Genomic DNA, 14,689 nt, shown 5'->3' with positions numbered 1-14,689 from the left:
ATAGTTGAGTGGATTCAAGAAATTAGATGGACTGAAAAACCAACACGTCACCTCCCATCGTTGGCTTGATTAGAAATCACATTACTTTACTCTTTCATTTATTTCTATATATAGTATGATTCTTGCAAAATATACGATTAAGAGGTCACCTCATTTGCATATTACATTAAGGAAAATCAATTTTACTAAATAGCTGTATGTTAGTTACTGTTTATTACAAAAGAATTGTTTTAAGTGTTCTATTGAAGATTGTTATTTAATCAACTTTAAAAATAACAATTATATTGATAATATATTTAATTTAATTTATTTGGAATTATTATTTCCGATATTGATTTTTTAGAAACGGGTCTAGAGTCATTGCTTCGAAACATTAAAAAAACCCTTTTCACCAAATAAAACAATTTGGTAATCTCAATAAGTTTCTAGTGTGAAAAAAATAATTCCGTTTAAACAGAAAAATGTTTTGCTTTTTTTTAATATTTAAACAAGCAAAAAATAAATAAAAATAAACACTTATGAATAAACTGAACGGATTCCATTTGTTTGTTTTAATTATTCTTGAAACTGCTATACAGAACAGAATGTTCCGGGGAAACGAAACTTAAGTTACACTTTTAAAAACAAAAAAGACTCCCCACCCCCGAAAAAAACCCCCAAAAAACAAAACAAATCGAAATTTATGAAAACAAAAAGCCAGTGGGAAAAGTGCCTTTACAAAAACAAACAAACAAACAAACAAACAAACAAACAAAAAACAAGCCAGTGAAAGGAAATCCATTTTGTTCTTAAACTTTTTGTAAGTCAATCACATGTTAATGTTTATAAACGTTATTTTTTCAGGGTCATAACGCCATAAGTCGTCGTGGTACAGTTGGCAAAATTGTTTACAAATTACTTTTTCCCTTCTTTCGCATTTCTAATTCGTGCTTGCCTACGTGGCTATTTTTTTTTTTTCTTCCGGTCGTTCGGGCACTTGCTGCTATTTGTATTGAAACAAAAGTTGTTTTTATTTTAATTTTTTTTTTTTGGAGAGGGGGTATTTTTTTCGGCGCACGGGAACAAAAAGTGCTCAATATCCGGAGAATAGTTTCTTCTCTTTGTAGCCCTTCTGACAAAATATCTGGTGGAGAGAGTATCACATACTTCTTTTTTGGGACGATTACATGTACATATTTTCATTACTTTTATTTTTGAAATTGTTGTGGGTTATCGACGTTGCTCATGATGAAAATGATAAATATCCTTAGTATAGCAGGTGTGTTCCAAACAGAACTTCATGTTGACTCAGGCAACGGCGGGTACCCATGCTAGTATATATATATATATATATATATATATATATATATATATATATATATATATATATATATATATATATCCAAACTTCTTGTTTGTTTGAATATTCTTATCACTGTTTGAATTATGACAAGGTTGGCTTTGTTGACTAGATTCGTTCTTTGATCAGCAATAATTCCTGCACTGATAATTGCGTAAGCATGAAAGCATGGTGCACTAATGTCTGGAGTTATAAAAGATTATTAATATCTATTGAAAAATATCACACACAGACACAGACATATGTATATAGCCAAAAAGATATATATATATATGTATATATATATATGTATATATATATATATATATATATATATATATATATATATATATATATATATATATATATATTTAAATGAGAAAAGTCACCAACAATTAGTATGTATTTTTTAACATTATTTTATCATTCTGTGTTTTCATTTCTCATTTAAAAAGTTATCATATTTAGATGATTGTAATAATGTTTTGAAATCAGTGAAATAGTTTTTTACGCGTTTCAGACGTTCTGTGTAGCGTCCTCTTCAGAAATTATTCAAAGTGTAAAATATTTAAAATATATTTAAAATGTGTTTAGAATGTATAAAAGCATTTTCGCAGTTCATTTTGGTTACATGTTTCCCGAGCGGTGGAAATGTCTATAAATAATTCTAAAGGTCTTCACGGGTGTGTTCGACTCCCACCCTTGCTTATTGGGGGGTCAGACCATGGCCATTGCTGTCTTTTGCTTTTCCCTCTCATTTTTTGTTTCTCCTTTTACTACTTTTAAAATTTATTTTTTTTATTACTTGGGTGGAAGTGAGGGACACGTTAGTACTTGATCAAATGAGTGCGTAGGGGAAAATCAAAACATGGAATAATAAAATAATGTTAAAAAATACATACTAATTGTTGGTGACCTTTCTTATATATATATATATATATATATATATATATATATATATATATATATATTAAGTAAAGTGATTTTCAATTTAAAAATTAAAAAAAAATTTTTTTAATTTAAAAATCAAATTTTAATTAAATTAAAAATCAGTTTCATAAGAAGGAACAACAACAAAGTCAATTATCTGTACGATCGTTTCGGAAATCCGTGCTTTTTATTTGTGGTATACATGAAGGTATGTAGAACAATTATATATAGTTTTTTTGGTAAGCACGGTCTCCTCATCAGCAAATTTATTTCAATTTTTTCAGATTCATCTGCCTTACTTTTAATGCTAGGTTTATTTATAGTGTCTTTTAAATTCAATAAAAATCCTCCTAAATTTGCTGATGAGGAGACCGTGCTTACCAAAAGAACTATATATAATTGTTCTACATACCTTCATGTATACCACAAATAAAAAGCACGGATTTCCGAAACGATCGTACAGATAATTGACTTTGTTGTTGTTCCTTCTTATGAAACTGATTTTTAATTTAATTAAAATTTGATTTGTAAATTAAAAAATTTTTTTTTTAATTTTTAAATTGAAAATCACTTTACTTAATATTGAATTAGCTCTAGGACATTTAACTATCGAGCTTATTATATATCTTATTATTATTATATATCTTATTATTATATATATACAACGAGCATTTCCTGTATTTTAATTAAACTAGTAATTTCACTATTACATTAAAATACACTTAGCTCTTTAGACTATTATTCTAATCTCCTTTAAATTATATATATATATATATATATATATATATATATATATATATATATATATATATATATTTATTAAATACCTGCAGACACTAGTGTTTCATCCTTTTGGGAATCTTCAGTGCAGGATGTCACGATTAACGCCAGTCGATAGATTCGAACCCGGCAACACAAGCTTGATTGGCTTGATTAGCAAAGACCGTATCCATTTGGCTACCATTAACCGCATGAAATAACGTTGAAATTAAAAAAAAATTTTTTTTTACTTCAGTCAGAGTGATCTAATCGTTATACAATGATCTCTCTCTCTCCCTCTCTGTCTGTCTGTCTCTGTCTCTGTCTCTCTCTGTCTGTCTGTCTGTCTGTCTGTCTGTCTGTCTCTCTCTCTCTCTATCTCTCTCTCTCTCTCTCTCTCTCTCTAAACAAACATTGTTAAAAAGAATAGAAATTTTTTGTTGAATTATACATTTTTTTAATTTTTCTAATAATCTTTTTTGTGTTAAAATCAAAATAATTAATGTATGTTCCATATGTATCACGAACATTTATTTTATTCTGTAACGTTATTTTTTGTATCATAGAATTTAAATGTTGGCTGGGACAGTGTGAAATCTTTCACTTATAAATCTAACTGACTGCTCGTACCCATTTCACAGCTACCTCATGAAATTCTCTTCTTTTTCCCAGCTTCTTTGTTCGTTTACCTTTTTACCTGATGATGAATTGAGGAAAATTAAAAAAACGTCCGTGATGCATATGGAAGAAAGATCAATTGTTTTTATTTTATTACAAAAAAAAATAATATTAGAAAATTTGAAAAAGAAAGTATATTTAAGCAAATGATTTTTTTTCATTTAAACAATATTTGTTTAAATGAAGAAAATGTTGCCTAAAACATGCACGCACACACATGTGCCCTGTCAAAAGGGACAAATTTATGTATGCATTTGTATACAAAGAAGCAAAAACACAAGATTAGACAAGACCAACAATTTTATAAGGATGTGTTTCCCCCCAGACCACCCAAGTATTGTGGTAATATCTGAGGACTGGTATGTAATTCTGCAAGCGGTTTGACACGGCACTCAAAGGTGTATAAGATAGTCCCTCTACAAAAACCAGCCCAGCAAATACTGGCACGTTCCCCTGCCACGTTTGTGAACGATTATGCAAGAGTGCGTCTGGGCTGAAGAGCGATCTATGTGCACATGGACGCCCGACATCAATCTATCCATGTGTGTGTGTGTGTGTGTGTGTGTGTGTGTGTGTGTGTGTGTTCAAGTCTTTGCAAAAATATGCAAAAAATAAAAAAAATAATAAACATAAAATGAATACCTTTGCTGTTTCTTTTTTGATGCTTAATTTTGTTATTTGCAGGCTTTCCATCCACAGGAGTGTCTTCCAAGTAACCTTTTCCAAAGACACACACATCTGATGTTTGGTTTTGAGAAGTTCCAGAAGAAAATTCAGTCCACTGGTTTACTTTTTTTGTGTCGTACGTTAAATCTGGCAGACGTTTGTTACGCAAGGAATTACTTCTCACTAAATTTGGTTTGTTTCCAAATGGTGATTCAGTTGGCCTAAAAAAAGAAATAAAAGCTTATACTTTTAAATTGTTAACATTTATATAATTTAATTTTAAAAAAAATCACTTCAGAAAAGACATAATCCTACGTGGGTAGGGTGTAGGGCAAAGAGATGTTTGCTTACACTACATTTAAATTTCTGCATGTTGGCACTATCACAAGTAGGAAGGGAAGGCTAAAGAAAAGTGGCACGAGGAAAAAAGCTATTAGAGTAGAAAGTTTTCTTCCAGCATTTGGTGGGACTTCTACAGTTAAATAGTGGGGGTAAACAGCTAGGTTGTTGGGTCGGCGGTATTTTTGTTTATGGGAGTAAAAATGTAATATATTAGTATCTACCTTTTGCGGAAACATGTGACACAAGGTCGAAACGCGGGGATTGAAAAGCTAGCACCCAAAAGGTAAAGCACTCTGTCCTACAAAAAATACCTGAGAATCCCTGTCGGTATTTCCCAGTAAAGGCACTTCAGAGAAGGTAAAGCCTGGGAAAGTAGACTTTATAGAACTACAAAAAAACATACTTCAACTTAACAGAAAAAATTGCCACAAAATGTCCCAAACTCTGTCGGAATAATTGTTGAGGACATATCCTTGACTTTTGTAGAAGTACTTATAAAATAAGTACAAGGATGCAACTTTATTTTAAAAGAAAATTAAGATGAATAACAAAATAATTTGATGCATGTTTGTAGTAAGAGTGAAAATCTGAAGCTGCAAAAATTAATTTGCATTAAAAACAAATGTTAACTAATCAATTTAAAAATAGGTGAAGTCGGATTTTTTTTTTACCTTACGACATCAGATTAATCACTAATCACTGTCAGGCGATCTCATTTTTTTTATTTTATGTGTGAGAAAGGTGATAACGAGGTAGGTGCAAAATGAATATCAATGCTCAAAGTGTATAAACATTTTGAGCATCGGCATTCATTTTGTGGGGGCTCAAAATATATAAACATTTTTAAGTAAAGGCGGAGGTGGTGGGGATCAAAATGTATAAACATTTTGCCCCTCCCCACCTCCGCCTTTACTTAAAAATTCCCCCAAAATAAAAACTTAACTAATTTTAATAAAAAAATTAACCAATTTTAATAAAATTTTCAGTATTTATCAAATAATGATCACGGAATATAATGAATACATTATTTTTACTTAAATCTTAGTGGAAATGTATTATTTTGTTTAAACAAAAAATACCTTTACTAACGTTATGGTTTTCTGTAGTAAAAAAAAAAAAAAAATGAATGAATATATTTCTGCTTTTTTTATGAAAATAAATCATCGTTAATTGTAACAATAAAAAAAATTAATTTTTACAGGAACATAACCCCCCCCCAAAGTCCGTATTAATGAATTCGATATAACTCGAAAGGAAATTTAATTTCTCGAATTACCGATATTATCATTGAATTAAGCATTGTTTATTTAATATTTTTACATCAAAAAATTATAATTGCAAAACATATTTCTACTTTTATTTTTGAAGTACAGGTTTTGCACAAATTTTATATGTACGATTCTAAAATGGTAAAAATTAGACAAACGTTCATGATAGTAATGTACAGATGCACATCTGTGAGAAAAAAACAAGAAAAAAACAGCACCCCTACCTTCCTTTAACTACCTTACGTTATATCAGACAGCTTTCAACTGTCTGAAATTTTGAGCTCCCATATAATCTATGCGACGAGGAATTTGTGTTCTTTCGGTTGAATGAAGCAAGAATCTCTTGCTTTTAGGAGCTACTGAAGCTATTTTTTTGTACAAACAAGATGTTTGTTTTTTTTAAATTTAAGTCAATATCTTATGACTTTATTTTACTGATTATCTTTGAAATAGACGCAGGAAACTAATATTTATCTTTCAAAGCATTTTTACAATAAATTTATTTATTTATTGAATTGGTTAGCTCGCCATGAAAACTTTTTTTTTTCATGTGTACAAATATTTTTTTCCTTTGGGAAATTAACTTTAGTCTTTAATCTTTCAAATACAATCCAAAAGTAGTCGGAAACCTATAAAAAATTATGATAAATCGCCTTTCGAAACTATGTTCCCCTATTTTTATTCATCCATTTTTGCCAGTACCTAGTGATAACATATATATGAACATGAAAAGCCTGTGCAGATCATTGCATTTGCATTCATCGTTTGGTTATTAAGTCAGTAATTGAACCAAAGTGTTATGCAACTAACTAAAAATAGTTAAGAGACCTTTGTTTTAATATTTATTGATAAAATTATTAGATGTACATAGCTTTCAAAACTTTCACTTTGAGGAATATTTGTTAAGAATTTTAAACGTAGTTTAAATGTCTATCTAGAAGAGGAAACAGAATTAATTGGGACCGAGAATGTCTTTTTTGTTGTTTTACTCAGCGCAATAAGAAAGGATAAAAAAAAGTAAATAAATTATAATAGTTTACTTTTTTGTTCAGCAAATAAAGATGAATGGATGAAGGGAGGATAAAGAAAAAGTGAACGAGAAGGAGGAGAAAATTGGGGAAAGAGAAAAAGAGAAATATAAAGAAAGCGCTAGAAAGAGAGAGAGAGAGAGAGAGAGAGAGAGAGAGAGAGAGAGAGAGAGAGAGAGAAAGTTTTCATATAAAGATACTACACATACTATTTAGCTTCTATTTAGCTTTTTATAACTCGGGTAGTCTTCTAAAATATAAATCTCACCTGTCTGTTTAAATGTATGTATGTATGTATGTATGTATGTATGTATATCTGCCTAAAACTTTCGACAGAGACCATGGATTTTCACGAAATCGGTATCGTTTTGAAGATCGATCCTTTTGACGACAAATACAGAATAATTGGTTAAAAACATTAATTCCTTCACCCTCAGCTTAGTACTTTTCTACAAGGAGGTGTCGCTTTTTTTGACAATATTTTCGTAAGTCATCCTCTCTTTTCGATTGACTAGCCTTAATATACTTTGCCATTTCCGGTTTGGCGATGGACACAAGAACAAAAATGTCTTTTTTTTTCACGTTCTTTTATTCCTTCGCGGTACGGGTTCGAGCCTGCTTGCCTACTACACCTTTTTTTTTTGTTCAACACACACCTCCAAACACCCGGGCAACGCCAGGCACCCAGGCTGGTCTATTATATAAGGGGCATATTTCTGTGCGTATGTCCGGCTAAAAGAACAAAACTACAAAGCAAACACCAACAAAGTTGGTATTTTCTTGATCAGCATTGCACTGGATGAATAATATCTAAACTTTAGAAAAAATTATTCATTCTTAGATCCTAAACTGATGCAGATTTCATCGGAAGGGGGGAGGGTCTTTGTTTCAGCCACTAACTAAAGGGAAGAAACTCTGCTCTTATTTTTTGAAGGAGTTAATTCGTTTACGCCAACTCATATCTCAGGAATCTACATGAGGCAGAGTTGTCTGTCTATATGTGTATATATATCAAGAGAGAAGAATGGGCTGGGTGGAGAAGAAAGAGAGGAAAAAAGTAGGAGAAAGAAGTTTCAATAGTTACATTTTTATTCCGGGCAACGCCAGGTGACCTCAATAGTTATGTATAAGTTGCATGTGGAGGTTCTAATACTTACGTTTTATTGGAGAAAACTTCTTTTCTCTTCACTGTTTCGTCCTCTTTATCTGGGAAGGTAGATATGGAGTAATGTCCACTGTCGCTGGAGAGGACAGATTGTGCACTGGAACGCACGGAATCGCCTCCAACAAAACTGCTCTTCTCCAGTTTCTCAGCTCTTCTTTTTGATGCACTGTCCCTAATATTTTTCAATGCAATACACATCTGAAATATATCAGACCAGGAAAAATAGATTTAGACTTTTTTGTTTTCTTTTGAATAAAAAAATGGTACAAAAATAATACATTAACAACTTCATGAAAAATAATACATTAACAATTTCATGAAAAATAATACATTAACAACTTCATGAAAAGCTGTTTCCCTATTTACTTGGCCCACCCCCAAACAAGGGAAAAGTTAAACATGTAGCAATCATAATAATCGACATTTGTCTCCTCAGTCAGGTTGTTTGGTTGCATGATAACCAATCAGATTATAGCACGTAATAATTTGATCAAACCTCATAGGGATTTCATCCAGAGACCTTTATAGGTTCTCAGAGCAATGTGCTCCATGGCAACAGAACCCTTTGTTTAATCCATGGAGGTAGCTTACTCGCATCCCATCAAACATGATTGGCTAGAATTATAAAGTAATTCACAATTGTATTCTCAGTATCGCCTGCACTAAGAATTGAACTATCAACCTCTAGAAGAACTGATTATTTCTTAGCATCTATATCCATTACACCACAGATCTTTGCAGACAATTATAGTATAAACTTCAGAAACCTTAAACTTATTCCAGTTTTAGATGTGTAGTCTTTCAATGTATCATTAGATCATCTTCAATTGGTTGGCGTGCGGCCATGAACACATAAATAGCTCTTTAACACAGCTTAAATCTTACATGGACATTCACATATGTGATGTAAAAACTTTATTTCCGAGAAAAATTATATATATATATATATATATATATATATATATATATATATATATATATATATATATATATATATATATTAGAAATAAATATACTTCACGTATCCATGTTAAATTTTATAAGGAAATATAATATTTTATCTATTTACTTCAACAATGCTCAATACATTAATAGAGCTAAGTAGTAAAATTTGAAAAGTTAATGTATTTATGTCAATTAAGTTACACAGAAAATAGCTTTCAAATAATACTAACTAAAAGATATTATACGCGCTTGTTAATTCTTTTATTTTGTTGTTCATATATATATATATATGTGTGTGTGTGTGTGTGTGTGTGTGTGTGTGTGTGTGTGTGTGTGTGTGTGACAAGTAGTTAATAAAACAGTTTAAAAACACTCTGAAAAAGACTTAGAAATATATTTAATTTTAAAAAGGAAGCACAAAATAAGTGGATATTTCATTATATATATATATATATATATATATATATATATATATATATATATATATATATATATATATATATATATATATATATATATATTTATATCGATGCCTCCATTCAGTCTCAAGAGACAAAGAATACCTCGAAGGGGGGGGGCAGCTGTGCATGTGATATTGTGAGGCAAGGGTTGCATAATCCTCCAACCACACCTCCCTTAATCGACACTGTTTGAGTCCAGTGGCAAGGAGAAGACCAAGACGACTGGAAACAATGCCGAGATAAGCGGAGAGCATGTACAACACCTGGAAGACCCAAATGGCCATCCATTTAGTACTGAACAGACTCAACATTGCTTAATTTTGGTGATCCAGTGGGAACCGGTGTGTCCATGTGATTCTGCTGTACTCATTCATTCACTGTTTTTCTGTATCAACGCTCTTCAGTGCGGCTAGACTAATTTTTTTTTTATCTTTTAACCTTTCTTTCAATGAGAAAGACACATATCCAAACATTGACAATCTATATATATATAAAAGTGAAAGTGTCTGTGTATCTGTGTGTCTGTGTCTGTATACATTTCCCTATGCAAAAACTCTGTCAATTTTTAGTCTACAGACTCGAAATTTGATATACAGATTACTGAGATTTGGGAAAATCGATGTGATCGGTTTTTGCCCAGAAATTTGGCGATTAAGGGGTCAAAGTTCAACGATTTGACCTTTGAGAACTCTACCAAACTCCTCCCACAATTTGGGGTCTACACACTTGAAATTTTAGATATAGGTTCCTTGGACATGGATCTAACTTAATAACTTGATTCGAGCCCAAAACAATAAATGTTAAGGGGTCATAATAAGGGTCAAAGTTAAAAATAAATTGACCTCTGTAGTGTCTACCAAATTACTCAAACAATTTCTGGTCTAAATATTTGAAATTTTACATAAAGAGTATTCAGAGATAGGGCAAGCTTTTTCATCAGTTTGGATCGAAAATTTTTAGTTACCAATATATAAATGTATGTTTGTATGTTTACATGTCTGGCTTAAACTTTCAATAGAGGCGACGGATTTTACCAAGATCAGTATCGTTTTAACGTTCGACCTTTCATACGACAAGTATCGAAAAATTAGCTAAAAACATTAATATATTCCTCTTCAACTAGGCACTTTTCTACAGGGGGAGGGGTCACTTTTTTCGCCGATATTTTTGAAAGTTATCCTCTCCTTTAGATTGTCTAGCCTTAATTTTAAAAAATGTTGCTTCCGGTTTGGCGGTGGTCGTAACAGCATAAACGTTAGGTTTTACCCCGTTCTTTTCCTCCTTTGCGGTACGGGTTCGAGCCTGCCGTCCTACTACCACTTTTTTTTTTTTTGCTCAACATACACATCCAAACACCCAGGCAACGCCGGGCGCCCATGCTAGTTATATATATAAATTATGTTTTTTTTATCTTGTTTTTGGTTAGAAAGCTATTCTGGTCGATGATACTTTTTCCTTCGTTTAATGTTTTATTTTTTCATGAACAAATATGTTTTTTTGATCAAAGTATAGCTTCCCAGAAATGACTTGAAATTCTTAGCAAATGCTCATTTAATTAAAATATTGAAAGTTTTTTAAATTATTTAATTTAATAATTTTGCAAAAAGACATTAAAACAACAGTCCTCAGAGAAAAGTATAGTTTTACAACAATTTGGTATAATTAGTACTTTAATGATGAAACGATATTATAATTAAATCTAACTTGAAAAATCTTATTTAACAATTTCTTTTAATATTTTGGTGTAAAAAAAACCCAAAGTTTACACAAAAATGTGAAACAAAATAAAAGTATAAAGACTTTTGGGCAGCGCCAGGTAGGGACAGTTAGTTTCTAATGCTCGTGTGTTAATAGATAGGTGTTCTTCAGTCTCTAAAAAACTATGAAGTTGTACTTCGCTGGAGTTAGGTTTACACAGCATAAGGCATTGATAAGTAAACGTAGAGAATGAACTGCTTATACATGCAACAGAACTGTTCCTTTTTGTTCATTATTGGAATGGTCCATTGTAAAAGAAAGCACTAACAGACTTGGTTCCAGAACACTGCTGTATGCTGCCTTGGGGATTTTTAGCTTCGGTTTTTTTCCCAGGGTTGATTCTAAAAAGGGGGAGGACCAAGGAAAACATGAAAGGAAGAGATAATGATTGGCCCAAAAGAAAGATAAATAATGACCTATTTCAGGTAAGAAAACTTTTTGCGTGAACAGAATTGAATTTATAGACATATTCTTCTCCATAAGCTGAATGAATAATTTCAGTCATTTTGTCTGCACAGTTATTCTTTTATTATATAATTCATCATTCAACTGACAAATGCATCAATCAACACTTATTCTGAGTGGCTTTTGACCTTGATATATGGTGACTAATTGGTAAAAAAAAGCGTTATTGGAATGTTTTTTTGTTTTTTTTTTACTATTGTGCCACGAATAATCAAGAGCCAAATAAGATAAGAGTTAATGAATGTCAGATGGCTGGTGAGACAACACCGTGTTTATCATTGATGACAGAAATTAGTAGGTTTTGATTCTTTAATTAATGGTCAATCAGAAGGGAAAGCACCGATGTTCCAATGCCATCACAGAAGTAGCCAGAACGTTGCTATATACATCTTCAAACTATCTTGGGAAATCTGTCTCTGGATTTTGCCTTGAGGTTAATTCTTGAAGCCTTTCTTGCTCGTGGGTATTGAGATCTGAGTTTTTATTCTCTTAGATTGAGTTGTCTCTTACAGCAATAACCCATTTACACAAAACACTAGTTTTCAGGCGCCAGATAACCCACCTTTGCTACTTCTGTCTGTAGTAGTAATTCTGCCAGACTTATCTAAGCCACTCATTGGCCAACATTGCATGAAGAGAAATTATATGAGAATGATACGATGGATAATATGAGCCTTAAAGACAAACTTAGATCTGATGACCTCAGAGGAAGAGTAAATCTGGACAGTATAGAGAGTGTGTGCAAAACAGGAGTCCTTGGTGGTATGGCCACATGGAAAGAATGGATTAGAGTTCTTGAGTTAATAGATGTAGAACAGTTGAGGAGGCAAGTTAAGTTCATACGAGAAAGACAAAGGAAAACACGGGAGAAAGTGATAAAAAAGAATTTGAGTGAAAAAGGGATAAATAAAGCATCTGGCCAGACATAAGTTGGTTTGGAAGTCTATTTCTTAAAGCCAACTAACACATAGCAGTATGTAAAAAATGATGATGATGATGATGATGATGATGATGATGATGATGATGTAAGAAGGCTTGGAGCTGAACCGCATAATAATAATAATAACAATAACAATAATATTAATGATGATGCTGCTGCTGCTGATGATGATGATGATGATAATGATGCTGCTGCTGATGCTGCTGCTGCTGCTGATGATGATGATGCTGCTGCTGCTGATGATGATGATGATGATGCTGCTGATGATGATGCTGCTGCTGCTGCTGCTGATGATGATGATGATGATGATGATGATGATGAGGATGATGATGATGTAAGAAGGCTTGGAGCTGAACCGCATTGCGCATGCAATCGGGTCAACATCACAGTTCTGTTCTGATGCTGCACTTTTTTTTGTCCTGGGTCAGTGGAGGAGAAATCCTACATAACTGAGACAATTTAAATTTTTGTTCCTATTCAGAGTACCCCTTTTTGGGGAGTTGAATTTTCCCCACATTAAAAACCGACCTTGTGTCTAACTCTGCCCTCGTGGGGAGGCAAGTAACTAGGAACATTGAAACATCCAATATAGTGTCGTATCAAACTCGTTCATTTCAACTGCCAGCACAATTTTAGATATTGAATGCACACTTGATTCCACTATTTTTATACGTGAATGTTTTTTCTAGAAATGAATTTAGGGAGTTTTTATTTAAAATCAAATTGTCACATCTTGTGAAAAAAGACATTAAATTTTAATGAAATATGAAACTCTACTGTACACTCTTTGACCCTTATCCTTGAGTGGCCTCTTGGCCTTGATAAATGGTGATGCCTATGTAATTAAAAAAAAAATAAAAAACTCATAAAACTGTTCGTTATCTGACCAAAAATAAAAATAAAAATTTCAACTAACTTCATCATTATAATTTGCAAACGGAATGTAAGAAAATGAATCCACGCTATCTGATGGAGCAATGTAGAGCGTCTCACTTCTGCTGCTGCTACTGCTGCTGCTACTGCCGCTACGTCCAGATGCTGACCCACGCGCCAAAGCTGGTTTCATTTGAATTGGAGAATTGTCCAGCTCTTTGCCTGAAAAATATATTAATAAATTATACATTACATCTCTTATCTTAGAAAGAAGAGGGAGGTAAAGAAAGAAAGGGAAAGAGGAAAGGGTAGAAAATGGATTACTGAATCAGCGACTAATTACTCTAATTGGGTCGTTGAAGGAAGGAGTTTGATGTTTTAAGAAACGTGATTTCTGACAACATTAACCAATGTATTGTTTCAGCGTATTTTGGAGTATATGAAATTAATAAATGTAATTATTTAGTCATTGTTATTGGTTACTGTACAAACTCTCTTGCATTGTATAATAGTTGTGTGTTTCTCATCCCTATGTGACATACATATTATTATGTTTTATATTAACTATTAATCGATTTAAATCATGTTATAGTATCATGCTAAAATGAACTTTTTACAAATACTATTAGAGATATAATTTCTTAAGGAACTAAATCCATCAAAATGCATTTCTGTTTATTTGTAAACAATTAAGCCATTTTAGTATTTTATTAATAGTTGAAAAGAATGAATTTCTTTGTGACACTCTGAAATCTGGAAGGAACTTGAAAACATTTAAACTGTTAAAAAGCATTAGAAAATTCTTTTTTGGGAAGATAATGAGGACTAGAGAACAGCGTCAGCAAATATCCCCATTTCAGAGACAATTTAATCAGGAAAGTCATTTATGAATAATCAGGAATAATGAAGATCCAAGGATCGATCCCTAAGGTATACCTGCATTTATATCATATTGTTTAGATGTACGACCATCGAGGACAACTTGGATTCTTCTCTTATTTAAGAAAGAATTTAATTATGTTAGTATTCATCCAGTAATACCATAGGATCTGATTTTCATGAGAAGACCATCATGCCATACCCTTTCAAAAGC

The 14,689-nt window shown here is 32.0% G+C and overlaps 1 protein-coding gene across 1 annotated transcript in view; it reads right to left on the bottom strand.

Annotated features, from left to right (window-relative positions):
• LOC145268182 (TOG array regulator of axonemal microtubules protein 1-like) overlaps window positions 1-14,689 on the bottom strand; it is a 156,204-nt gene that overhangs the window by 64,329 nt on the left and 77,186 nt on the right. The window contains exons 7-9 of the mRNA XM_080123413.1: window positions 13,640-13,818; window positions 8,147-8,352; window positions 4,328-4,572 (exon numbers count right to left, since the gene is read on the bottom strand). Coding sequence (XP_079979539.1) covers window positions 4,328-4,572; window positions 8,147-8,352; window positions 13,640-13,818 — 630 coding nt within the window. The remainder of the gene's footprint in view (window positions 1-4,327; window positions 4,573-8,146; window positions 8,353-13,639; window positions 13,819-14,689) is intronic.

The sequence above is a fragment of the Euprymna scolopes genome, chromosome 43 (genome assembly GCF_053919585.1).
Source record: "Euprymna scolopes isolate OS-2025 chromosome 43, ASM5391958v1, whole genome shotgun sequence".
Taxonomy (NCBI): domain Eukaryota; kingdom Metazoa; phylum Mollusca; class Cephalopoda; order Sepiida; family Sepiolidae; genus Euprymna; species Euprymna scolopes.
Note: the sequence above shows the minus strand (reverse complement) of the source record. Positions and strands in the feature narration are given on the sequence as shown.